At 50.0% G+C, this 27,114-nt stretch overlaps 1 protein-coding gene across 1 annotated transcript in view; it reads left to right on the top strand.

Annotated features, from left to right (window-relative positions):
• The first annotated feature begins 1,013 nt into the window (after positions 1–1,013).
• CAPN5 (calpain 5) overlaps positions 1,014–27,114 on the top strand; it is a 51,826-nt gene continuing 25,725 nt past the window's right edge. Inside the window, exons 1-2 of the mRNA XM_058859663.1 lie at positions 1,014–1,234; positions 16,467–16,643. Of these exons, the coding sequence (XP_058715646.1) occupies positions 16,482–16,643 (162 nt within the window). The 5' untranslated portion in view covers positions 1,014–1,234; positions 16,467–16,481. The remainder of the gene's footprint in view (positions 1,235–16,466; positions 16,644–27,114) is intronic.

The raw sequence follows: 27,114 nt of genomic DNA, 5'->3' as shown, positions 1-27,114 counted from the left end.
TCAGCACATCGGATCAGAGCTGCCCTGACAGAAGGTCTGTAAAACCTCACTGGTTCCTTCCCACTGGTGCTTTTGTGTGGCTCTTCTTTGGTATTCCCCTCTTAAATGTCTTTTTGTAAGCTGGGACAGCTTTCCACCAGTCTGGACACCTTGGCCCCATCACCAGCCCCCCGATGCCTGTTGCACCTCGACCTCCATGGATGTGCAGGCGGGCCAAGTGCATGCCCAGCCTTTGATCCCCCCCTTCCCAGTGCCTCAGCTTCCCTCTAACAAAAGAGAAAAGGGGATTCACTTTGGTCTTGGGCTGGAAAACACATCTCCTCAACCTCTGTGATCATGCCTTGTGCTATTCCTTACGGGGGATGTGTCCTTTGCACTCAAATCCTGCAACCTCTGATGACTCTTCCCTGTAACCTGTTGGGTTACATCCCAACACCTCCCAGTTCCCTAGAGTCTAGGTGGCCCAGCTGGTGGTGGTGCATGGTGCTCCAGTTCCCAGTGCCAGGGGAAGGTCCCAGGCAGTGACAGTGGCACCTTGTCCTATTATTCAGTGCCAGAGCAATGCTGGGCCAAGTGCCAGTGCCTGGAAGGTCCCAGTGGCTAGCGCCAGTGTCCAGGGATGTGGGTGCTGCTGGTGTCAGGGTAGCCCCATTTCCCCATTCCTGTTCCCTACCCGGATCGGTGCCAGGTGCTGTTCCCACTGATGGGCCCATTTTCTGGGTGATCCCAGGTCTTGGTGCCCGTGCATGATGGACCTGGATCCCGGTTCCCAGCAGGGCTCCCAATACACCAGACTGGTCCCCAGCTCCTGGACCAGCGCCAGCTGGCGCCGTTCCCATTTCCCACTACCGGCTGGTGCCGGTCCCCATTCCCAGTAGTGACCACAGTTCCCAGCAGTGGGGAGTGCCGGTTTCCGGCGCCGGTTCCCATTCCTTGTGAGAGCTCCCGGTGCCGGTTCGCTGTCCAGTCCCCGATCCCATTATCCGATCCCAGTGCCGGTTCCCATTCCCGCTCCTCGTTGCCGGTGCCGTTCGCGGCAGCGGAGGCCGGTTCCGCCGCGCGTCCCGGCTGCCGGTGCCGGTTCGGTGCCGGTTCGGACCCGGCGCGGTGCCGGGCGCAGGCGCGCTCCCGGCCCGCCCGTCGGGGCGGTGCTTGCGGGAGGCGAAGCGCTGCGGGCAGCGGCGCGCCCGGAGCGGCGGCACCGGCACCGGGCAGCGGCACCAGCCCCGGGCAGGTAAGGCGAGCGCCGGCCCCGGGAGAGGGTGGCTCGTCCCTGCAGCCCCGCCGCTGCTCCCTCCGCGGGGGGACGGCTCCGCGCCCCGCCCGGGGGTCCCGCCGCGTCCTCGGGGGATGCTCGGCGGCACCTGTGGCTTTGGGAACCGGGTAGCGGCTGCATTCCGGGGTGGGGGGCTGTGTGTGTTTGTATGTGAGCGCGGAGGTGCGTCAAGGGTTCCTGGGGAGAAAAAGCCCGAAGAAGGCACCCTCCTCCTCCTCCCCCCCTGCGCGGAGCAAGCTGCTGCCCTTGCCTTCAACAAGCGCTGGTGTGAGCGCTGGTGTTTGCGGGTGCTGGAAGTCGGGGTACTCGGCGTGGTGCATAGGAAAGTTGCATCCCGGGTGGTTAAAACCCCACAGCTGGCCCGGTTCAGCTTGTGGAACCAGGCTGGACAGAAACTTTAAGCACCGAGGCCTCGGCGCTGGCTAGAGAGCAGGATTTCTGCGCTGAGAAAAAATCCTGAGGTTTCAGTATTGTTCTTTGTTCCGTTTTTTTATTTTTTTGAGACAAACGCAGGGGCTCTTAGAAAGTCTCCTGGAAAGTTAAGGCGAGAGAGAGCTCCTGCTCTAAAGAAGGGCTGATTTGCTGCTGGGCTGCAGGAGACTTATGGCTTTTGGGGTTTTTAAGCAGAGCTTGAATCTGTATTTCCCAAATCCCATCCTGTTCTCCCTTCCCTGAAAAATGTTATTTTGAGCTTAAGACACCAGCTTGGTGCTTTCTAGCAGAGGGTGTCCCATTGGCTATGGCTCTGGTCTTCTATCCCTCACCTCCCACACTGGTAGCTGCAGGTGAGCGTGGGCTGCACGCCTGGCTCTGCAGATCCACCCTGTGTCATGCTTGGGTATATTACCAGTTATTTATCACCAGTTACCATTTCTGCCTGGATGCTGTGGTGGGGAGCACAGCCACGGCAAATGGAGCTGGAAGCAGAGCAGCAAGCTCAGCGTGTCGAGGAGAATGCTCTTAAATCCTCAGCTGCTTCCTTCTGCATCCAGCAAGGACCATGCTGCAGGCTGTCCCCAGGGCACCTCTTATCTCCATCTCATCTCATATCTTTGAGGATCCTCCTGCCAGGGTCAGCCTGGGTTCCAAGCATGCTGAACTGGTGTTATACTGGAGGGAAGGCAGTGTGGGGTCCCTGGAGCTGCATCTCTCACCCACATGGGTAGTGGGTAGCCCAAGGTGCAGGGAGCCTGGCTGGCCCTGCTGCTCAGGGCAGCAGTGGATTGAGGAGGAACAAATCTTGGGTTACAGGTGAGAGCAGCTATCACCTGTTGGCAGCATCCTTGGGGCAGCAAGGACTAGGACAGGGGAAAAGCAGCAGAGTTAGGCATGGATGGAAGTGCAGAGCCTGATCCAAGTGCTCACCACTTAGCTCCTGCTCGGTGCAACATATTGCTACAGGCACATGTGTCCTGATGGGATCTATTTCCCCTACCCTTCCCAGGAACATCAGCTGCCTCCTACTTATTTAAGTAGTTCTTTCATATGAATCACCTGGGGCTCAGCTCCATCCCATGACCCAGGCAGTGGGGTTGCAAAACCCAAGAGGGGAGTGAGAAGGGATGCTCTTTCAGAAACCCTTTCTCTACTCTTGGGGTAGAGTAGTGGGGTGTGAGGTCTAAGCCCCTCCTGCAATGGGTGTGTGTGCACAGGTGCTGCTGTGTGCAAGGGGGCTGGCTCGCTCAGTGGCTGGTGCTTGCCAGCAGCCATGTGCCAGAACTGGTTGGGAAAAACTTTCTACTTGGCACCAGAATTAAGGATCAAGTCAAAAAAGAAAAGTGAGCGAAAGGAAAAGCAGGTTTTGAGGAAGCCAGCAGGGCCTGCTCTAGCAGGCCCTGCTAAGAGTAGAAGTCAAGTGCCTTTTTCACGTTGTTAGAACATCACGGTGACATGCAGAAGGAATAATGCCATCTGCAAAGCAGTGACACATGAAATAGGGGCAAAGTGACATGACCAAGGCACTCAGGAGGTTTGTGGCAGACTCAAGTCCACCCTGCTCCCTGACATCAGCACCCCAGTCCTTGTATAAAATGACTCAGGTGTGGCTTTGATATGGCCACAAGCCCAGGAAAATCCCTGCCCAGCTGCTGTGCCCACCATGAATGGCATTTTCTGTTCAAGGGAGCTTTCACCTGGTGATGGACAGCTACTGTGGGTATTCTCAAGCCTCTGAGGTGGAGGGAGATAGAAACCCAGAACTGTTACTGAAGAGGACTGACCTGTAGCTGTGCTCTCATTTTTAGGGAAAGGAGATGCTCCAGGTCTCCTTTTCCTGGATGTGCCAGCAGTTTACATGGCGCATATGGGAGTTTGTCAGTGGAGAGGATTTCTGCAGAGGGGGGCTGGGGGAGATGACACTGCTGGACAGATTAAGCCCACACAGCACAGCTTAAATCTGCTTAAAGCCTTTAAGGGAGGATCTGAGCTCATTCTCATTTTTCATGCTGAGATTCGCCTGCGATACCAAGCTGAGAGGTGGATGAGGTGCTCAGCCAGAGGGGAACACCTGAGCTCGAGGAGGGGCTCCAGGCTATGGGGATGTCCCCTAAGTTGTATACCAGCTTGTGCAGTGGGGCACACTATGTCTGGACTTTGTGCTGTGTTCAGAGATTGAATCATATTGGGGTAGCTGAGGCTGGGGGTTCAGGGCTGTTTTGGTCCTGGATGCCCCTGGGAGCATTGCAAAAAGGCAAAGGGAAACAGGCAAAGGGTGTTTGTGGGACATGGGTATGGAAGAGTTAACGTGGAGGGACCAGGCTCTTCGATCTGGTGCTTGAGAGGGATTAACTCAGCCGGGAGCAGGTGCAGGGAAAAGGGCTCTGAAGCTGCTCAGAGGGATGGAGAGCTATTATACGAGGCTATAAAAGCCCAGCGAAACAAAGGCAGAGAGGGGATGTGCTTGCTGACTCCAAATACATCCGAGGGGTGAGCTCCAGACAGGCAGAGGAGCGATTTAAACTGGGGGCAGTGTTGGTGCTGGGGTGTGAATTCATTCAGTTTAGCTTAGGAGGCTTATCTAGAGGCTCTGCAACTGTGCCCCATCAGAGGAGAGTGGGAGAGTGTGAATTAGAGCACATCACCTCTCTTGCAAGGTGCTTGGCTGTGATATAAGGAGGTCTTAGCATTTGTCAGTGTAGGAGGCCGGGACCCTGTGGTCCAGACACCCTGTCCTGTTGTCTCCTTTGGGAAGGGCTGTGGTAGCCAAGCAGGTCTCACCATCTTCCTGATGTGTGGGACCAGAGCAGAGCAGCCATGTAGCAGATGAAGCCCAGCTGAGATAATTTTTTGTCTTTGATTATGCCTCAAAAAAATGAATCCATCTCTCCCTTTCCTGCGCGGATTAATAACAAAGCATCCATGCTATAAAGAAGGCTTTGGCTCTGATTCCAAGAGGAGATTTAGACAGCATTCGTGCTGGGGTATGATGATACGAAGAACGGGTGCATCCTCTAAATCTGCTCACGCTTGTGCATTAATTATTGGATATTTTTGGCTGTCCAGAGATGCCAAGATTCTTCTCCTAATGCTTTCTCCAAGCAGGGCAGCATCAGGTTAATACAGAGAGGAGAAGGATGCAGCTGTGCCTTGAAGGCTGGGATCAGGCGCTCTCTCTCTCTCCCCTCACTAATCTCCAGAGGTGTCAAGTCCTTTCTCTGCAGATGTCCAGAGGTGATGCCCCTTCCAGAGAAGCCTCCTCAGCCCACGCAGAGGTGTTTGCTGTCCTCTGCTCATGCTGGCATGGTGCAGGGCACACTTGGGCACCATTTATGTACCTATGTCTCCATGCCTTCGCCTTCAGTGCTCTTCTGAGGTGCTGTGGGGCACAAAGCCTTGACAGTGGGCTTGTGCTGTCCTGCTCCGGGCCAGACAGTGCTCCTGCATCTCCCAGCCCCGAGGGCAGTGTCATGGGTGGGGAATGGGGGGCGGTGATTACTCTGGCTCTGCTCACTTCCAGTTGATTACCCAGGGAGAAAGGGTCAGGCTCTGGGCACTGCAGAAAATGGACACAGATCCAGTGGCTTCATGAAAGCTATGTTTTTCACCAGTCAAGCATCTGTCTGGCTGCATTAACCCTTTACCTGCTCTCAGCTCTCCCTTTCACACCATGGAGACTTTTCATCTGTACCTTATTCCTACCAAATTGGCTTATACTGTAGGAGGCACCCCTTTGACAGAGGGGTGACTTCTTTAGGTCATGGAAGGAAATAGGAATGGTTGCCATTGAGTTTTTCACCTGCTCTGGGAGCAAATCCTTTCTGCTCCACGCTCTGTGGACAAGGAGACTTCACCGTTTTTGCTTTTCTGCATGATACATTGGTTTTTCAGCCAATATTGCAGATTCTCATGCTTTGGGGATCTTCCTGGACTGGAGATGTGACAGATGATACCCCTGCAAAGCCGTGCTGGGAGCCCGCGGGGTTTGCAGCATCTAGGTCAGAGACTGGCTCCTTTGGGCCTGGTCCAGCCCTTCAGAGGGGCTGGACTGAACTCCTCAGCCCCTGCCTGCAGCTTTTGTGTCCCAATTCAATAACACTTTGATGCATTTTGCCTTAAAATACTCCTCTGGCAGAGAAGAGATCTCCCCGCCCCTTGGCTTGCCCTTGTTCAGGAAGAACCAGTTTTAGTCCTTCCACCATCCATCTGAGCATCAGCTCTGCTCCCTCCTGTCCTGTGACTTCCATCCATTGGCAACGAAGGTTAAAGGGAGAGGGGACTATAAAGCATCCCAACCACCTTAAGTCTGCCCCATGCTGGGAGGCTGGAAACCTTAATGGGAAGCTCTGAAATGATTTGTGGGAGAGGGCTCCTTCTCCGTACCATGCAGGGTAAGTCTCAGCTTATCGCGGCCCCCAGCAGAAGGCAGATGTCTTGGAAAGGCACCAGAAGAGGCCATGAGGACAGTCAGAGGGCTGGACCACCTCCATCCACTATGAAAACAGGCTGAGGGAGTTGGAATTATTCAGCCTTCTCTCATCCAGGCTTCAAGGAGACCTTAGAGCACATTCTAGAACATAAAGGGGCTGCAAAAGAGCTGAGACTTTTCAAGGGCATGGAGAGATAGGACAAGGGGGAATGGCTTCAAAGTGGCAGAGGGTGGGTTTAGGTTAGATGGTAGGAAGAAATTCTTTCCTGTGAGGGCAGTGAGGCACTGGCACAGGTTGCTCATAAAAGCTTTGGGTGCCCCATCCCTGGCAGCGTTCAATGCCAGGTTGGATGGGGCTTTGAGCAACCTGGTCTACTGAAAGATGTCTTGTGGCAGAGGGGTTGCAACTAGATAATCTGTAAGGTCTTTTCCAACCCAAACCATTCAATGGTTCTATGATTGTATGACATTCTCTCCTTGCCTAGCTGCAGCTCATCCTTACATGAGGGAGACTGCAGCCCTAGTTGATTCCTTCAAGGTTTATCTTGGAACCTGGACATAGGTTGCAGCAGACCAGGGCAGGGCCATGCTTTTACCTTCAGGATTCTACACAGAATTAGCTGCAGCATGACAGGCAGGTCTCTGAGCTCCGGGTGAAAAGGGCAAAGCTCCAGCTCTGCTCCTGCATTACCTTCCCTTAAACCATGATGCACTGTGTTTTTGTGACTGTTGCTGGAGAGGTTTTGCTACATCTCCACATAATCCATACAGGGATTTCTCTGGCTGACAAAAGGCATGCCTCCCTTGCAGTGAGCACCCTCCATCCCAGTTTTCATCACATTTCCACTGGTTTGAGCTGCCCTGACTCCATGCTGCAGGATGCAAGGTGACTCTGATTGACTCCATTCCTTCACAGCCCCTCCTGGGCTGTTCCACCATTTCCTCCAGTCCTTTAGAGAGATGAAGGATGCATGTCTGTTTGTCTCTCAGGGTTTGGGGTTCATTTGTTTTATTTTTTCTGAGGCACACCCTGGTAATCAGAAGCTTCCTATGAAATATTTGCAGGTTCCTTGCTCCCAAATCCTTGAAGAGCTGGTTCTACCAGTCGTCTGAGCATGTGTAAATACTGTGAGGATTGCTTAGGGGTGATTAAGGGAGGTGATTTCTCTGCTGAGCAAAGGGAAGCCTTGATTTGATAAAAGGTGCAGACTCTACTTTTTCAGAGCCAGACCACCACAGCTGCATGAGTGCAGGATGGGGATGGTGGCTGCTGGCTGCTTGCCCAGCAAGTGTTGCCTTTGGATCCTGTCAGGTCTTCATGCAGGGGAGTGGTGATTTATTGCATCTAACACGGGGCTGTGTCAGGTTTCTGTCCCCTGCAGGGGAGTGAAACTCCCACTTGTGTCACTGGGTACATCTCATACCTACTCTGCAATTCGCTGCTCCAGCTCAGAGCTGCTGCCACATGAGAGTGTCTAAAGAGACACAGAGCAAGGACTTGTGGCAGGGTAATGTCTGGGGAAGGAGGAGAGGGCTTAATCCTGATCCCAGAGCGCTGTGCTCAGCCCACATTCTCCTGCCTGCTGCTCAGTGTGGGTTAGCCACATGCTCTGAGCCACCTCCTGAAGACAAGCCAGGCCATGCAGGGAATCCAGGCAGACATCAGAGCAGTGATAGGCATTCTTGTCTGGGTGAGAGCAGGGTGATGGGTCTGGCTGCCAGCCCTGGTAGCAGGAGCAAGCACCAGCCACGCTGGGCTGCAGCGAAGCAAAAGGTCTTCATAAGGGGAGGAATCCCCATCTGAAAAGTGAGAGGTTGTACGTGTCCATGGCAGAAGGTGTTGGACTTTTCGTGACCTTTAAGATCCCTTCTCACCCAAACCATTCCATTACTCTGTGATCTGGGACACTGAGTGGAGAAAACATTGTGACCTGTATCCATCTCCCTGGAGGAGGAGGAAAGAAATGTCCAGTCCCTGCCTGGAGAAAGCAGCAGCCTTTTACTCCAAGGGTTGTATGTTAAACTCTTACTTCTGTGTTTAGAGAAGGCCAGCACTGCTGAAATGAAGGAATAATGGCGGGGGGAAGCTGGCTGGAGGTTGGAGGAGTTGCCGCATCCAAAGCAGAAACAGCTTGAAGAGCTCAAATTAAGGCAGTGGGAACTTGTGTTCAGACCTTTCAGCTTGTAAGAACTGAGTGGATCCAGTAACAAAGATTTCTAATAAATCTCAGATTAGAGGAGGTCCAGTCTGCCTAAGAGAGGTCTGTTCAAAAGCGCTATCTGTTGCTGCAAGCCTTTAAATATGACTTTTGTGCTCATGATGCTTTAGAATAGTCACAGAAAGAAAAATTCATTTAAGACAGAGAGGGAAACAGAGGTAAAATCAAATTTAAAAATAGCAGATCTTGCTGCTCAATCCTGAAATTTTTCAGACAAGGAGAATGTTCTGATCAGTCAGTACCCAAATGTGGTCTGATATTTGCTGTTGTGGCTTTGGGATTTATAGGATATGGGTTTTGGGGAGTGACTGGCAAGGGGGTTGAGGGGCTATCAAAAGAGAAAACTGAACAAGGAGGAGCCAAGTCAGAAGTGGATCAGAGTGCTTTTATTCAGGTTTGGGTCAGGCAAAGAAAAAATCCTAAAATTGTTTATTAGCAAAAGTTGGGAATCTGGCAGAGGTTTGAGACCTGACCTGAGGCCAGCAGCTGTAGGGCTGGGGCAAGGCCTGTGGTGTGGAGCCTGTTGTCAGAAGCAGTGGGGTGCCCCCATCAGCTGGAGTTGCAGGAGATGATCGTGTCCTGCTTGAAGCAGAGCAGGTCAAGGAATACATTTCTGCAATGGCCTCTCTCAAGAGGAGACCTGAAGGACTTGGTAGTACCTCCAGGCCTCTGTTAGGACAGAGTTTTGGGCTCTGTCTGCAGCAAGGGGTGAAGGTCATGGAGAGAGAAGAAACCCATTGCCTTGGGGATGGTGTTGTTATAGAATCACAGAATGGTTTGGGTTGGGAGGGTCTTTGAAGGTCATCTCATTCCAGCGCTCTGCCATCAGCAGGGACACGTCCCACTAGACCAACTTGCTCAAATCCCCATCCATCCTAACCATGAACACTTCCAGACAGAGCGTGTTGTGATCAGGGCTGAAGCTGCAGGAAGGGTGCTCTGGATCAGCCAGAAGGACAAACATCACAGCTAGGCTGGGAGGGATGATCTTGAAGGATCCAGCTGCCTCTCCTCACTCTCCTACAGAGTAGCTGCAGCCCCGTTATCTCTTCTGCTCCTCCCGAATGCGTCTCTGTGCGTCGTTTGAAGTTCAATTGCTTTAATCATCCCAGAGGCTGCGGAAGCTATTGAAGGCAGAGCATTTGCATGGAGACGTGCTGCATTTTATCTGCACTAATGATGAGTTTTCTGAATGAATTTTCCAGTTCCTCAACCTCTTAAATAAGCACCTCTGTGACCTGTAATGCCCAAGAGAAGGACTCACATGGGTACACCAAGCAGTACCCTGTGACTCTTCTGTCTTTCCCTCTGTCCACCTCATAAAGGTACAGGCCTGCCCTTAGACCATAATATTTTAGCCCACCTGGCAGGAAAACCAGTGTGAGCATATTGATGTGGCACGAGGCTTCCAGTGGAGGCAGTGTGACTGGGTTTAAAAGGAGCTGGTATAGCTGTTCAATTAAAAACACTGAATAAATTATAAAAATACATTCTCAGTCCAATCCTGCAAAGATAACTCTCTCTCCCTCTCCCTCTCCCCTGCCATGTGGCTGGATGACCATAGGTGCAGGTAGTACGATTCTGTATGTGAGAGTCTGGTCTTCCTAGGTTGTATTTTTCCAGTGCCTGAAAACCTGCTCTGCATGATCAGTGTCATGTGCTGAAGAAGGTTCCTGCCTTCTCCCGCACAAGGGTGTTTTTTTGGAGGCTGCACTGGCTGCTGAGTGAGCTTGGGAGTGCTTTGGTGTTGCTGGCACTCTGTGCTGCTCCTTACAATTATTAACCAGGGTCAGGGTGTGCTGAGGCATGAGGGGTTAGTGAAGTCATGGCTGTCTCCAGGGACTTGGCATTGGCAAAGCCCATTAATTCACCTTTTGTTACTTGTCCTGCAACTCCTGCTGATCTCCAAGGGTTATTAACCCTGCTGTGGCCTGGGAAACAAGCCTAACACATTGCTGGTGTTTCACACAATCAATGATGCTGGACGAGGGCCCAAAACTTAGCTTCTGTGTTCTCCCCAAACCGTGAGTGGATTGGGGTGAGCTGGACCCTGAGTGCTGAATATATTCATCAGGTCTCTGCTTTCCCTAGAACAAGGCTGGCTGTCTGGTGGCATGTTACTGCCTTGCTCTTCACGCTGCTTTTGGGTCTGTACTTCTGCCACCACCTTTTGCTGTTTGTTCCATCCCTCTCCCTGCTATTCCTGCATCCCTCCAGCCTCCTGCATTTTCTGATCCAGTGGGAGATGCTGCCACCAGCTTTGCTTTGAGCTTGTTACTCCTCCTGTGTCAGGATGCCTTTAGACGTGTGTCCTGGTCCCATCTGATCTTAGAGTCTGTGCTGGGGGAAGGGCCAGTCTGGCTGGTGCCACAAGCTCAACTTGTGTGCAAAGCTCTGGCCAGGCAGAGCTGGAGCCAGCACAGGGTTATGAGAGTGTTCCCAGAGTGGGGCTGCCTTTTCTTCCGCAGCTCCAACATCTGACTGTGTTTGCAAATGGTGACTCATAGCTGCAAGGAATGAGGAACTCCCAGTCAAAGGCCTCTGTCCCAGTGTGAGTCATCCAAGCAGAAAGGGAGCTCCTGCTCAGCACACCCCGCTGGCTTCCGAAGGAGATGGGCATTCAAGGATGCCCGGACCCTCCTGTTAACCCTGGCCTTACATGGAAGAAAATATCCCAATCCTGCACATACATACATACATGCAGACCTGCTGGCTGGCTACATCTCTCCCTGTGCTGTCATCTTGCTCTTAAGCAATAAAGGAGTAATGTTCTGGTGGAAAAAAATCCAGAGGAAATAAAGCAAGAATGATAAATATCACTGTGCACTGCCGGAAACAGCCTCCAAATGTGACATCTTATCTCCAGTTTATTTTGTGCAGATGCTGACAGCCAGGCGTGTTCTGGTGATATGGAGTCACTTGCAGTAGCTTTCTGCCAGGATGTGTGACCCCACCCTTTCCCTGGCCTGGGTGCAAATGCACTTTTTAATGGGAGATTGATCTGGATTCATACAACTGTAGAATGGTTTGGGTTGGAAGTACAGTAAAGACCATTTCATTCCAACCCCCCACCATGGGCAGGGACACCTTCCACTAGACCAGGTTGCTCAAAGTCCCATCCAGCCTGGCCTAGGACACTTCCAGGGATGGGATATGCCCAGCTTCTCTGGGCAGCCTGTGCCAGTGTCTCACCACCCTCACAGGAAAGGTTTTCTTCCTGATATCAAATCTAAACCTGCTCCCGTTCAGTTTAAAGCCATTCCAGATTGTCCTATCACTACATGCCCTTGTCAAAAGGACATTTTTTTTGAGTTTATTTTCAGTAATAGCCAGCTGTTAGACAGCAACTTCCTTTGCAGGTCTTGGAGTGCTTTGCAGAAGGGAGCAGGATCTCTGCAGAGGGAGAGTGATGCTTTTTCTTGCTCCATGGAGGAGGAGGATTCATCAGGGAGCATTTGCTGTACTTGTATGTTTGCAAAAAGCTAGAGGGCTTACTCGCTTAAAACAAACAGCCCTTAGCCCCATCAGGATGTTTTTTGGGGCTAAATCCACTGCACTGAATTTCTGAGGGGGAGCAGCTAGTCCCTGTGGTTGCTCATGCAAGATTAACCCTCAGGCTGAAAGGTGCCATGTTAAGGTGTCCTGGTTTGGATGCCATCTGTGCTGTAGAAAATCACTGATTAAAATCAGAGCTTGATATAAACATAATTAAGAGTAAAAATTATTATTTCTCCTTTAGCCTAGCAGAGCTTTTAGCTCTTAAATGAGAACAGAGATATGACCTGATGAAGAAAAGAGATTAAGGCCAGAAGGGGACATTCAGTGCTCTGTTCTTCAACAGTCTTGTTTCAGCAAGTACCCACTGTAAATGTTCAGTAATTTGCATTTTGGCTAAAGCAGCAGCTCTGTAAAGATGTCCAACTGTGCTCAAAAACATCTGGACACAAGCTACCTGTAACTTCCCATGGGAATTAGCTTCCCTGGTTAACCACAGTCAATTTGAGAAGAAATGATGTCTTGTTTTCTAATTTCCATCAGTGCGGTTTCATCTTCCCCTCCTCGTGGACATTGCTAATGCAGGATGCTGCACCGTGCTTCTGGCTCTGGGCCGTGCCATTTGGGGTCCAAAGCAAAGCTATGGTGAATGCACAGCTGGGAGTGGGAAAGGGCTTTGGGAATGGCACAGGCACTGGCACAGGTTGCCCACAGGAGCTGTATGAGGAGGGTTGGAACTAAAGGATCTTGAAGGTCCCTTCCAACCCAAACCATTCTATGACTAAGATGACTTGAGGCTTTTTTCTTCATGGTTGGCATAGAGTTGTTGGCCAAGAGGTGTGTAGTGCTTATCTTGTGTTCAGTGTAAACAGTGAGTAACAATTCAACTCCTTCTTCTTCCCTGGGTCCTGAAGAAACAGTGTGTAAAGCTCTCCTTGCATCAACAGGGTTTCCTCTGCTTAGCTGGACTTTTGTGTTGGTAGGTGGTGAAAGAATAACCCTGGTACTGCCACATGTCTGTCAATAGAAACACCCAAGGACTGTGTTTAATTATTTAAATAGCATATTTAGAAAAAGCCTGCCTGCTGTTCTGAGCACCCCACTGCTGAGCCCCGTAACATTGCACCTGGTTGAAGAGTGAGCAATCACATGCCTGGTTCCTGCTCCATCTTCTCCTTGGCTGATCCTGTGCTTTTGCAATGTGATATTGAAGCCCTCTCCTGTTTAGTGGGAACAGAGCTGAAGGGCAGCAGATCCTGTGCTTTAGAACAAAGTGTTTTGTCTGACCTGGAGGCAGACTGCTGTAGGATCTACAAGCAAGGAGGCTTTGCTTCTGGCCAGGCTGCAGCCTTGCGATAACACAAGCTTGGTGAGCCCATGCCAGCCACCTGGGAAGCCTCTGAGCTGGAAGTCAAGGAGAGAAAGATGTTTGGAGGGGAGGAAGGAAGAGCCTTTCAGCAGGTATTTGGTCTTGGCCAACACAAACGCTTTCAATCCTTCTCCCTGTTGCACTTCTTATAGCTGTGTGTCCTACCAGCTGGCAGGAGCTGGAGCATCTGAATGATGCTGGAGGTGAAAAGGGGAGCCCACAACACCCCTGAGTCATAAGTCTGGCTCAGTCTTCCAGCAAAGTAGTTTCTTGTTTAACTCCTTCATGGCAGGACTGAGGTTGGAATCAGACCACTGTTCGTAAAAATTCATGCTAAGAGTGGTGAGTGCAGATTCCTCTCCCTGCCCACATGCAAACAAATGCATATGCAATGATACATAAAAATAATATGTAGGGTTGTTACTTCAAATCAGGCATGAAAACACCCAGTTCCTGTGCTCCTGGAGCATCTGAGCTTGGTCCAAGAAGGCAAAGAGTAATTAGACAGCCTTTGGGCATTTTAATGTGGCAGAGGTGAAGTTCAGCCTGGTAAGCATGAAATGCTGCAAATTAGAGAGAGTAATGAATTTTAACACTGCCCTAAGAACATTCCTTCTGCCCCTTCCTTTTAATTATTTTGCAAGGTGTTTTTTTTTTTAATTTGTTTGTTTTTCTAAATGATCCTGAACAGTATCCCTTCCCCTTCTGCTTGCCATTTCCTTTGCAACTCAAATCCATCTACACACTGTCATGTGAGAGTAGCCCTGCAGCGAGGACAGATGGCTGGCAAGGTGACAGTCACTGTAGGGTGGGATAGGAGGGCAAAAATTCAGGAGAATTTGGGCATCAGAAAGGCTGGAACTCCTTGGCTGAGATGACTGCGGTCCCGTTCTCACCGGGATGGACATTGCCCAGGGTGTCTTGTCAAAGTCAGTGTTGCAGGCATCATTGGAAAGCACAGCTCCAAGCTGCAGGGTGTAGCAGTAATTTTATGAATGAGCAGCCAAGTGCCAGCCCTTGGCCACGGTACAGGCTGCAGAGCAGCACCCAGCATCTCCTACATTAAACCCAAAACTCCTGCCTTTAACTTGAGCATGGCTTTTAGAAAGGCACCAGACCTCCCTCTTCCCCTCCTTTCCAGACTCCCTTTCTAATCTTGCTGGTTCTTTCTGCACAACTTCCTGTGGAAATATCCTTTCGTGTCTCAGCCCAGTTCATGCACCAGTCCAAGCAATTCATCTTGCATATCAGCTAACAGCATCTCCCTCCTCTCTCAGCCTGGTGTATTCCTGCAGAAGGCAGTTGCCAGCCATCCCTTCCCAGCACTACTGCTTTCCCTGTGTAGCAATGAGTGTTACCACTGTGAAAGCCTTGGCCTGATTGTCACTCAAAAGGAGCTTGTTCAGTGCCAGGATGTCCCCATGACCTCCCTGGGTACATCTCCCTTATTTTTCACCACCTTCCTCTGCTGGAGATCTGAAGGTTAGTGCCTTCCCTGGCCCTCATAGCAGGGTGGATTGGAGTACTGGGTGCATCCCCTGGCTGCTCAATGAGGCTGTCAGCCTTTCCAAAAGGAGTAAATTTGGTGAATTATTTGGGAGTTTATATCAGGCTATTTATTTTTAAGGCTTTTCTGAGGGCAGGTGAAGCACTTGGGCCTCTTTGTAGCATCTGGTACTGACAGGAGGGAGAAAATCCCCAGGAGCTGCTTTCACAACTCCTCCTCAGTAGCACAGACCTGTGGAGCAGCCAGCAAGGGGATTATTTTGGGTTCACTTAAGCTCTGAGTGATGAGCACTTGTGCTGCTAATCAAGCTGATAAATGTTGTCAATTAAAACCTGTGCTTTGCTATTTAGCTTTCCATAAGTGAAGTGTTTTTGTCTCTCCCAGAGGAGAGAAGGCTGGCTGGGTGGGCAATGCTCCTGGAGCATCAGAATGGGCATTAGTTTAGCTCTCAGACACCTACTTTCCTTCAGCTAATCCTAGTGGTTCATTAACAAGGGAGGTGACAATGCTACTTAAATTGATGCCAACCATAAGTGATCATATAGTCCTTGGGACTTTGGATGTTTACAAATTAGCTGTTTCCAGTCAGGCATTATTGCAACTTCATTATTCCACCACATGTTATGATACCACAACAAGCATGTGGTTTCTATATGTCTCACTAGGAGGGATGAGAGGTCAGCATGCTGGAAGCATCCACACACTCGATGGGGCACTCTTAGTTTTACCATGCTGGAGACCAAAGCTGGGATTATGTCACTTAGGGATGTGCTTTAGTGGTGGACTTGGAAGGGCTGGGTTAGTGATTGGCACAGGTGATCTTAGAGGTCTTTTCCAACCTGAATGATTCCATGCTTCCATGGTTATGTGTCACACATGTTCCCATTTCTTCAGGAATCCACACTAGATGTTTCCAGACTGAGGTCACTAATGAAGTTTTTGGAAAAGAACATCCCATTTTGGGGAGAGATAAGGATTGAACGTGGCTGTTATAAATAATTACAGAGAAACTTTAGGGAAGGAGTTTTGAAAAAAGTCTGTGATTAGGCACTGTGGAATTATGCAGAGCATCCATTTTCCTTGTTCCTGAGCAAAGGGGTTGGTACCCAGTGACCAAAAGGCAGGGGTGATGGAGCAGTGATGGAGAGGTGCTGATCTCTCTCTGGGAGGCATTTGACCATTGGTTTCCTGCTGTTGTCGGGATTGTTAAATTCACATCTCTGCCCTGGAAGCAAGACACTTGTCAGGAAAGAATAATTAATCCAGAAACATGTGGTGCTCTGCCAGGAGACCTTTTTTTTTAATTAAAACCTGATCTTATAAAGTCTGCTGAGAAATTGGTGTCTCTGACAAAATCATGAAATGCACACGATTTTGCGAGCTGAGGCTCTGTGGTGGGGATGCTGTGGGTAGGGCTCAGCCCTAAACCCATCTTGCAGGGGATGTCTTCCTCCTTTGCCTCTGAGGGCTGTGTTTTTCCCAAATGAGTTACAAATTTGTTAAGAAGGAGGACACCAGTTATTATCCACTGCTATGCCTGGTCTGGTGTTGTTTGGCCAGCTTGGGAGAGTAAATGGGAGTCCCAGCCCCGGGGGATCAGCAAGGTGCACTCGAGCTCTGAGGTGGTTGTCTTCAGCCACGGTGTCTTGGTGCTGCCACTCAGATGCTGCAGAGGAGGACTGGGTGTCGCTGTCCAGACCGTGCCCCATCTCATTCCTGCTCTGCCTCTCCTCCAGAGCCGGTGGTGAAGGATGTTCTCCTCAGTGAAGCCGTACGAGAACCAGCGCTACGCCTCTCTGAAGAAGGAGTGCCAGCGGCGGAAGCAGCTCTTCGAGGATCCGCTTTTCCCTGCCAACGACGACTCGCTCTTCTACAAGTCAAGGATCCAGGGCATCCAGTGGAAGCGACCCAAAGTAAGTGCACCCATCCCTTTGCCCCTCAACACTGCTTTCTACCATCTCTGCTCTCAGGCGTTCCTGAGAATGCAGTGCGCCCTTCACCAAGGCTGTCAACATCTCCTCTCCGCAACAGCATTATTTACCCAGACCTGAGATTGTGGGCCTCTAGGGTGCCAGGAACCCCTGCTGCACTCAGGTCCAGGCTCTTCTGCATCCAGTGAGGTCCAAGAGAAAAGGAGGCTTTTCTGTCACTCAGTTTCCCCATGCATAAACCAGAGAGATGGTTTGCAGCTGGCTTGGTATTGTGTACTCCTGTAAGGCTGGCAGAGTGTTATCTCTGAATCACAGAATGGTCTGAGTTGGAAGGAAGGGACCTTAAAGATCTAGTTCCAACCCTCCTGCCAAGGGCAGGGGCACCTTCCACTAGAATATTCTCGGTATTCAAGTGGTGTTGGTCCAATTGGAAAGGGAAAACAAGTTTTGGGTAGGTGAGGTGGTTTGGGGATCTTTGGGGAAGAGGGTGGTTGTACCTATCCTTCCTCTTCTGTGCAAAAACCACGTCCTCTGCCTCTTCTCCGTGCTGCTGTGTCTGTTACGAAGGCAGGTTGTGGGAGGCTGGGGATAGCATTGCCTGTCCGCAGTGTTGCCAGTCCTTCTTCTGCTGCCCTCAGTGCCAGCCCAAGGACATCAGGACCTGAGGGCACTATGGAGTATTTGTATGTCCTGTTACGGCTGTCTGCTTGGAGTTGACCATGAGAGCAGTGCTCTGACTGCCATGGATCACAGGGAGTCCCATGTAGCAGTGATAATTGTGGTTGGGGAGCAGCAGTGTCCCAGCATCTCACACATCTGGGTTTCTTTCCTTCGCTGTGGGGAGCAGCAGCCCTCTCTACCCAGCCTGTGCTTTTCCACATGTGGCTTGGTGGCATTTGGGCGTGGTAGTGTTGCCCGAGCTGCCGTCATCGTCTTCGCCCCCGCTGACAGCCCAGAAAATCAGCTGGCCTTCCACGAGACAGTGCTGTGTCTGTCTGGGTAAGGGCAGTCTGGAGGGGGTGGACAAAAGGATTTGTGTGAAGGGAGAGATGGAGCTGAACTGACTCTTGTTGTGTGGCCAGAGGGGTTGAGCCCCCAGCATCCCACTGGGCTCCTTGTGGGAGGAGGCCTCGCTTCCCTCTGCTCTGCCTTTGTGTCTTCCACCCCAGCTCTGCCTAGACACTGGATTTGTGCAAAGCCCTGTGTGTGTTTTAGTTTATTCCCCTTGTCTGCTGGAAGGAAAAGAGGCTTTGTGCACAGCTGCCTTCTGAAGACAGGGCCAACCATGGTTTGGTCTCACTCTGGGGGCAAACACACCTTGCACATGCCATTTATAGAGCAGACAGGTGATAGCTGAGACTTTCTAAACAACCTTCTCTGGGACTAAAAGGCAGGGATGTATTTGAGACCCCCTGACTGGTTTGCAGTCAGGTCTCGCACATTACTTCAGCCATATGTCTAGAGATGGAGGGTTGGATCCCTTTGTAGGGGGACAAAGATTGCTTGTGTTCTGCTGGGCATCTCGGAGCTTTTCTCCATCTGCTTTTCTGGCTTTCATCTCACTTGCAGCCCTCGGTGTTCAGGCAGGTATTATCCTCTTGCTGTCTTGCTCTTTAGAGGATGAGGCCTTTCTAAGAAAGCTTTCTGAACCTCACCTGTAAGGTGTCATGCTCACCTAGTCCAAACCTATCTCTGCTGAAGCAGAGAGTGAATTCAAACTTTTTTCCAGTCACCCAGCTCTTCAGTTTCATAGGATCAGAGAACTGTTTGGCTAGGAGGGGACCCTTAAAACAGTTAGCATAGGATGTTGAACCAGGGCTCTTTCTGACGTGGGCTGTCAGTGGGAATGGAGGCTGGAAGTGGGTCCCATGTGCCAGCAAGGTCCTGTGGCTTAATAGAGGTGGTCCTTGTTTTGCTGCCTCTGCACCAGATAAAGGGAACTTTGCCAGCAGTTTGGGTGCCAGAAGGAGTGCATGCTGAGCAGTAGCAGACTCATGATGCCACTGTCTGGTAGGATTGCTTGATCAGACCTACTCAGCTGCCTTGACCACAAAATCACCATTAAAAAAAGAATCTGAGCTCACACCTGCCCTGTTTGCTGCTGAAGTTTTGAGAAACCTCTTTGTCAAAAGCATTTCTTTGTGTTCTTTCTCTCAGTTCTTAATTTCAGAAAAAGTAACTAAATTTCATAGGGAGAATTGCTTTGTGCCAGCAGACAATGCAAAATGACATTTTTAGTTGCTGGACCTGATTCTGCCTGAATTCTTACTGGTCTTCTGAGGGAGAGAGTCCAGGAAAAATCCCAGCATCTTCTGTAAGAAAGCAATCACTATCAACTTCTCCAAGTTAATGCAGGATTCAGTAGAGTCGAAAATGTCCATGAAGTTTAAATCAACTGTTCTGCTTGTGTGCTATTGAATGGCACGGTGCAGTTATTAAACCACAGCATCTTGTTTCTATTACGACCAGCAAATCTTCTTTTAAGCAATCACAGTTAAACCTCATTCAGGAAAAAGCAAGTAGTGATACTCCCAGCTTTTGGCAGATGCTGTTTTGGGGATTTCCTTACCAAGAAATGGAGTCCCCAGTCCCAGGGATACTGTCTGCAGGGAGGGGATGTTGTGTACACACTTTCATCTCTCAGGGCCGTGATCATGGGTTGTTTTGGAGAGTTCCAGCTAAAACTGTGATAAAATATAAGAGCTCATCATGTCTCTAGCTTTGCAGTGAGAACAGAGTGGGTGGAGAATGGAAATAAAAGCTGTCCGCTGTTAAAAACAACCACTTGTTTTCTCAGAAAAGTTGTCACTTGTGATCTGTGGAAAGAAATCAGATGTAGGAGATAAATTCTGCCCTGAGAAGCTGTAGCTGCCCTATCCCTGGACGTGTTCAAGGCCAGGTTGGATGGGCTTTGAGCAATGTGGTCTAATGGAAGGTGTCCCTGGCCACACCAGGGCGATCAAAACTAGGTGATCTTAAGGGTCCTTCCCAACCCAAACTGTTCTGTGATTTTTCAGGTAGAGCACTTGCATGTGAAAAGTAACCACAGTGAACTCACTGGGTTACTGGGAATGTGCTTTGCCAGAGGCAGGATCTTCTTTCCATATACTTCCATTGTGCTAGTATGGACCTAACAGTCTATCCTCTGTGTGTGCACCTCTGCCTTCCCAATTATTCTTCCAGCATCCTCTCTGTTCCTCCATGCACTCCCAAAGCTTGAGGCTGCTTTGGCAAAAAAACCCAACAAAACAACAGAACTCCCAATCTCTGCAGTGCTTTCCCTTTTGCTTGAGGCTTTTCTGGGCAGAGGGGAAAAGGAGAGGCTGAGGAACAGCTCTGGTCCCTTCCCTGGTCAGGTTGTTTTGTTTCAACTTCCTCCTGCATCCGGCACTGCAGCCTTTCCTGGAACGGGCTCAGCTTTATTATTTCCAGCAGGGTGTCCTCCCTCCCTCCCTGCTTTCCTTGGCCTCCAGCCCTGCTCTGGATGCCAAATCTTTGCAGAGGGAGCAGCTGTTTGAGCCCTCTAATCGTGTTTTGGCTTTGGTGGTTGTTTGCTGGACGCCTTTGTGATGCAGCCCAGCGAAGCCAGAAAGCCAATTACTGGAGTGCTTCAGAGGGAGGGAAACCACAGCATCAGCCTGAGCAGGGAAGGGGGTCCTGAAGAGCCCCCTTTAGTGAATCCACTTAAAAACAAAGCTGGCTGCTCATTGCCTAGCCAAAGTAGATTTTGGAGATCACTCAGGCAACATCAGCAGTTCCTTTTGGCAGCAGCACTCGGCTGTTGCATTAGAAATTAAAACAGAACTTTTAAGCTTAGCCCGAATCCCAACACCTTGCTTGAAACTTCTTTCCCTTCTGCTCTGTATGCTGCTGTGCACAGGAGAGGGAGATCTGTATCCAGACAAGTAGTACCACTCCCAGTGGAAATCTCAGCCTGATCCTCAAGCTCTGAGTTCTGCCCTCCCCTTTTGGGACAGGAATGCTGGCAATGCACCTTGGAAGTGGGAGGTTTGGGCTGTGCATTGGGTGAGCTGGTCTGGATGTTTGGGAGGTGGGTAAATAAGAAGGGGTGGCACAAAGATGAGTAGAAGGGGATGGATGAGGTGCAGGATGGATACCAAAAATAAGGGGAGATTTGTGGCGTCTGCTGTGTCTGTTGATCCCCTGTGGAGGAAACGATGATGATCTAAGGTAGAAGAGACTCATCTACCATGGGGGAAAAGAGTTCATCTGCTCTAATCATCACTGTCCCAAGCTCTCTTCTTGGGTACAGAGTGCTTCCAGTGATGCCACGGGATTGCTACAGGTTTTGATTAGGGTCTGTCTTTAATACCGCTGGGCCTTACCCAGGGCTTGTTTTCTCTATGCAGCAAGAGGGCCACTTGGTTCAGGTTCAGCCCACCGCGCAATGACCTGCTGCTGGGATGGGTCACCATCCAGGACAAATTTTGGCACCACGGCACCTGTGGGAAGCCAATGAAGCCTGGTGAGAGGCTTACATCATGCACAGGTGTGATGTTGAACTATATGAGCTGCATGCTCTGGTCCTTCAGCTCTTCCCAGGGAGCAAGGTTGAGCTTGGAGATGGTTTTTTCCTCCCTGTTCTGGGAGGCAGGTGGGCTGCTGTGTGCTGAGTGTATTCCTGCCTACAGCAGGAATTGCAGGAGAAATTCACAGTCATCCCTAAGATGCTGAGTGGCTGAGACATGAGATCCCAAAGACGCTGGGAGGGGCCCAGGTGGGATCTCTGTGCTGAGCTGTGCCAAATGTGCTGTAACAGGGAGCTGTGACAAAGACAAGGATTTCCAAGCCAGCTGTTGTCACAGTGACTGTGTGGCTCGAGGTGATGTGTGGCTGTTGTTGAACCTGAGCTGCATGTGAGTTCAAGCCTAGATGGTTGCAACCACCAGAGAAACTTCTTGGATGAAGTCTGCCCTCCCAGTCTTCAGGGAATAGAGCTTTTCCCTCCATGCCTCTTTCTCAGTATTTTTATCTCTCTCCAGCATTTACTTGCAAGTGCTGAATTATCTCTGCAGGAATTAATTGTCAGGGGAGATTGTCCCTGATTAAAGAGCATAAAGGTAGATTCTTGCTAAATGGGAATATTATTTTGTCTGGATGAAGGCAATGTCATTTGGAGGGGAAAGCCTGAGAGAGTAGTTGAAGGGAAGAGAGACAGGCCAGGTGTTTTGGGAAAGGTTGTGGAAGCAGGAGATCTTAGGGCACTAGGATTGTGGCATTTTCAGCCCTACTGTGGCACTGGTGAGAGATGCTCTCAGTCACAGACCTGAGGTTTTTTTTCCCAGACCGACAAGAGAAACCTTGTTTTAGACACCAAGAAAATAGGATTTTTCAATAGCCATTCCCTGCCTTCCTGGTATGTATCCACTGTGACTTGTACATGGGGTTATTGTCCATTTACAGAATCATAAAGTGGTTTGGGTTGGAAAGGGTCCTAAATGTCCTCTGGTTCCTTGGGCAGGGACATCTTCCACTAGACCAGGGTGCTCAGAGCCCCATCCAGCCTGGCCTTTGAACACTTCCAGTGATGGGGCATCCACAGCTTCTCTGGACAACCTGGTCCAGTGTCTCACAGGGAAGAATTTCTTCCTAATATCCAATCTAAATCTACCCTATTTCACCTTAAAGCCATTCTCCCTTGTCCTGTGATGCAGGATACATTATGTCCATTGTCTCCTGAACTGGATGTTGTTGTCTTTGGAGGAGGTGTTGCAGGATGGGAAAGCATCTCTTAGCTCCACTTTTCTGCACATTATTAAGCACTTAGCTCTTCTCTCTTGCTGAGTGAGGATTATACAATCAATCCCCTTGGGGGTTTCCTGGAAGGGGAAAGGAGTCAATGTACTAATTCACTAAAAGCAGGACCAGCACTTCCCTGCCCACAAGCTTCTGCATTAAAAGGTCTTTTCCCCAGTGTGTAGTGCAGGCTGAGAAGCTGGCAAAAACACAAGAGTGAAGATAATGGTGAAGACAGAGGTTAGGTTCTTGTAGTTCTTTACTCTCCAGAGCTCACCAAGAGTTTAGCAGGGAGGCATTCCAATGGCAATTGGGTATAAAAAAACTTCTGGTGTCCTACTTGGAAGTGTTTCTTGCAGAAAGACTCAAATACTAACTTCTGTGCTCCAGGGGTGTCTTTACTGAGCTTCTTGCAGTCTTGTCCTGTCTCTCTCAGTTTTGGTCTCACCCAAAGAATGCTCGGGGTTGGTGTTGACGCTGGGGCTCCTCTGTGGTACTGGATCGACTGGAGGATCGTCTCCTCTGAACAAACTCAAAAGACTCTGTCTGGGGTCCATCACAGGGGTTAAAATCCTTCCAGACCTTTGCATTTCTTGGCTTAAGAATTTATGAGCCACTTGCCTGTTAATTTATCTGCTGTTTTCAGTAAAACTGGAGCTGATTGCCAGTCTAGCTGTTCCTTGCCAGGAAAGGATTTGATCATCATTTAATGCAATCTCTGAATTGACCTTGTTTTTACATTTTTAAGCCATTCATAGGCTACCCCATCCCTCAAGGATGAACAAGAGATTCATTGTTATTATTTGTACTTATTTTAAAAGGTCTCTACTCCCATTAGATGTGATGCTGACCCTGGCTGCATTCCAGCAGGTCTCGCCAGATCCTCCCAGGGCCATGGCCTCATGGTGCCAGGCAAACACACTCTCCTCCTTAGCCCCAAGTGAGGACTGGAATTGATAAGCTGCTTGGCACTAGTGCAGTCTTTGATAAGAAATTTCCAGCCAGTCTGCTCTGTCCTCATCATCAGAAGGACATGGCCTTAAAAGCAAAAGTGACGGTAAAATCCCTGGATTAGATTCATTGCGTGCTTCTTAGTGCCACTGCGTGTTGGTGACAAGAAATTATTGTATTGGTAATGAGGAAGAGCAGAACAATAGCAGAGAAAGGAGTCCTGTGCATCTGCTGCCTCTGAGCTCCATGGGAGGGAATGTGCAAATCCTCCCAGACTGGGCTCTGGGGTCCTGGGGGGACACATTCAACCTGCAGAGCAATTACAGTGCTGCTTATCATAGAACCACAGACTGGTTTGGTTTCAAGATCACCCAGCTCCAACCACTCTGCCATGGGAGAGACACCTCCCACTAGATCTGTTTCTCAGTGTTAAGGAAACTTCCCTGTCCAGCCATCCAGGAGCTGCTCTGGCAGGTCACACTCCCCCCACTAGAGCTGGGTTGTAGCGGGCAGCTCCAGGGAGACAGTGGCTGCCCCACTTGACTCCCTACACTCACAGACCAGCTTTCCTTACCATGACCCCAGCTTTCCCACAACAGAGTCTCAGACACCTGGATCATTAAAATTATTTCATCTTGGTGCAGTGATGGAAAAATGGCCCAAGCTGGTGCCTCTGAGGAGGGACCCCAAACAAAGGAAACCTGAGGTATTTATCCTCTCACAGTCCGAGCATGAGGAAGCCTGGAGGGTCTCCCAGTGTCCAGTCATGGATGGGACACAGGTGCCCTTTGTTCTTTGGTCAGCAGTTCACAAGACAAGACAGCCTCTTGTCTCAGGCTTGGGCTCCCTCTCCCCAGAGCTCAAACTGCAGCTGCTCACTGAGATACCTGCACTGAATGTGTTCCTCAACACTCAAAGCCCTCTCCAACCTGTCCTGGGGATGGGACATCCACAGCTTGTCTGGGAAACCTGCGCCAGTGCCTCAACACTCTTACAGGAAAGGATTTATTTCTGTTATCTAACTTAAACCTGATTTTATTCAGTTTAAAGCCATTCAAGCCATTCCTCCTTGTCCTGTTATTTCATGCACTTGTAAAAAGTCCCTATCCAGCTCTCTTGGAGCCCCTTTAGACACTGGAAGGAGCACTAAGGTCTCCTTGGATCCTTCTTGTCTGCAAACTGCACACTTTTTCAGCCTGTCTTCCTAGCAGAGCTGCTTCAGCCTCCGAGTATCTTTGTGGTCTCCTCTGGACTTGCTCCAGCAAGCAAGGTCCATGTCCTCCCTATGGGGAAGGTCCCAGAGATGGATGCATGCTCTGAATCAGCCAAGGCTTTTAATCTTGGGGCAAGCTGGGAGTTTCTGCACTGCCTGTGAGCTCTAATCTTTGAGCCCTCAGAGAGGATGGGATTTGGGGGTGATTTGCCTGCGGTGACTTGCCTGTGTTAAAGGCAGGCATTCCTGCTGGAGCAAGTGTCTTTCACTGAAGCCCTTGAAAAGACTTGATCAGCCCTTGATCAGACTTGATCTGCTGCCTCTTGCAGAAGGAAAATAAAATATGAAGAGTGTGAGTGTGTAACTGTGTGAGTTTGTGAGTGTGTGTTAGTGGAAATATAAAACAACGCTTCTTTGATATTTCTGTATCTTTGTGAAGAAGCCACTGCTCAGTGATGCATTCCTCCCAGTCCCCATCCAAGATGGAAAAGGATGAACAAACCATCTTAATGGAGGGTGGTCGTGGATGGTTAAATTTTGACTGTGGTCTGATGCAAATGCAAGAACTGTCAGAGTTACGTAAGAATTAATGTCCCTTCTCCCAGTTAGCAGAAGCTCATGACTCCACATCTCTAGAGGGTGGCTTTCTCATAAAATAGGATTCTGTTTGTAAAGCTACACCCAGTGTATGAATAACCAGAATAGGCGTGGGCTGAAAGTAGTTTCTTTAAATGGCTTAAACTCATGATAACCTCATTTTTCATCATCATTGCATAGTCAGGGATTAATTTAGATTGTGGTGAGGTCAAGTCCGGTTTTTGAATGGAGGTGCTATGAATGGGACACAATCTCAAACCAAAGGGTATTTCCTTGCCCTGGGACAAGGAAATGGAGAGAGTATGGCTCAAGGGGGTGTGGGAGGTGTCCCCACAAAAAAGCAGTTCAGAGATTTTGATCTGAGATCTGCACAATTGAGTGTGGATGTAGTTTTCAGCTTCCAGTTCTTCTTTTCTCGTCAATAACTTGACTCTTAGGTTAATTAAAAACAAACAAACTCTGCACAATTTAGATTTCTTAATACTGTTTTAGAAGATTGGCTTTCAGTGGGATACAGGATTTGGCATTCAGGCAGGGCAGCTGCTGAATTGGAGGCATAAACTGTATGGCTGAGCTCGTGGCCACATCAGCTTGTTCCAGGTTTTCACATTAGCTCTGTGAAGAATGGCTGAGTTTGGACCATTCCTCCTGAAATACTATGGTTTTTCACAACAGGACGTACTTGGGCAGTCTCCTCCTTTTCCACCAGCATGGCCCCACCTCTGCATCCTCCAGGGTGGGGACTGATGGCCCAAAAGTGGTGCAAGATGTGGAGCATCCTCAGGGCTCCTGCCTGTGGTCTGTGGTCCCTCACTTGTATGAGGTCACTGCATGATCCTCCAGGTTTGGGGCTTGATGCACAGAGTTTCAAGCCAAAGCAGTTCCTCTGCTTGAGGTTAAACCCCACAACTAAAAGTGTTGGAGCAACTGAGAGCATGGTGTGCCTGCCATGTGAGAGGACAGACTTGGGAGTGTGGGTGTATTTTAAGCTCACAATACTGCCAAACCAGGGTGGGTTCACCCTGCAAGTCCTTCCCAAGGGAAGCTGGTCAAATGAGATCTGTAGAAGAGCTCAAGACTGGGATATGATGGGTGGGGGAAGCTGGGCAAAGGTGGCCAGCAGCACTGTACTGAGTCACAGGTGTATCTGTCAGAGGGTGTTAAACTGCCTTGGGAGCTTATTTTTTTCCTCTTCCTCCACCTCTCTTGTGTAGCTCCCTAGAGCCCATGCTTACATGGACCGGGATTTAGGGAAGGAGATCCAGGTGGAGCCATCTGAGAGCTGCATTTGCTCGGTGTACTCTCCACAGCTGAAGACTGTAGTTGTGTGCAGCTGTAAGGGTCCAGCTGGCTCAGGGGATGCAGCATGAAAGGGAGCCAGGTGACATCGTTTCTGTAAAGGAAGGATGGTTCCCCTGGTGACTGGGCTGTGCTGGGACTGGAAACCCAGAGGGACTGCTTCTGCCTCTTGATGGGATGACCTGTGGCACTTAATCTCATTGCTTTGAGCATCCCATCCCCCGGTTTGTCAGTGAGCCATGTGAAGACTTTCCTGCTTTGGCAGGGACTTCTGCAGACCTCAGGGCTGTTGGTATCCAGGGAGTATTTTATTTTCTTAGTGGCTTTGCCTCCAGACAAAAGCACTTGCTGTGGGAGAGATGGCCTGGGGAGGGCTGTGTCTGGATGTGTGGTGAGGCTGAAAGCCAGGCTGTGCCAGCCTCTGCATCAGTCTTGGCTGGCTAGAGACTGAAGAAGTCCTGGGTGGAGTAGTGGTGAGACTTCCCAAGAGTGCATCCCTGGAAAGGGCATGTGGGAGGAATGACAGGTCTGGGGTCTCTGTACTTTTGTGCCATTCTCCTTCCAATCCCTCTCCATCTGCTCCTGGGAAAGTGCAGTATTCTCACAGCCATCTCTCCACCTCTCATTTCTTTGTCC

This window comes from Poecile atricapillus, chromosome 1, assembly GCF_030490865.1.
Source record: "Poecile atricapillus isolate bPoeAtr1 chromosome 1, bPoeAtr1.hap1, whole genome shotgun sequence".
Lineage (NCBI taxonomy): Eukaryota > Metazoa > Chordata > Aves > Passeriformes > Paridae > Poecile > Poecile atricapillus.
This window is presented reverse-complemented; position numbering and strand designations above follow the sequence as displayed.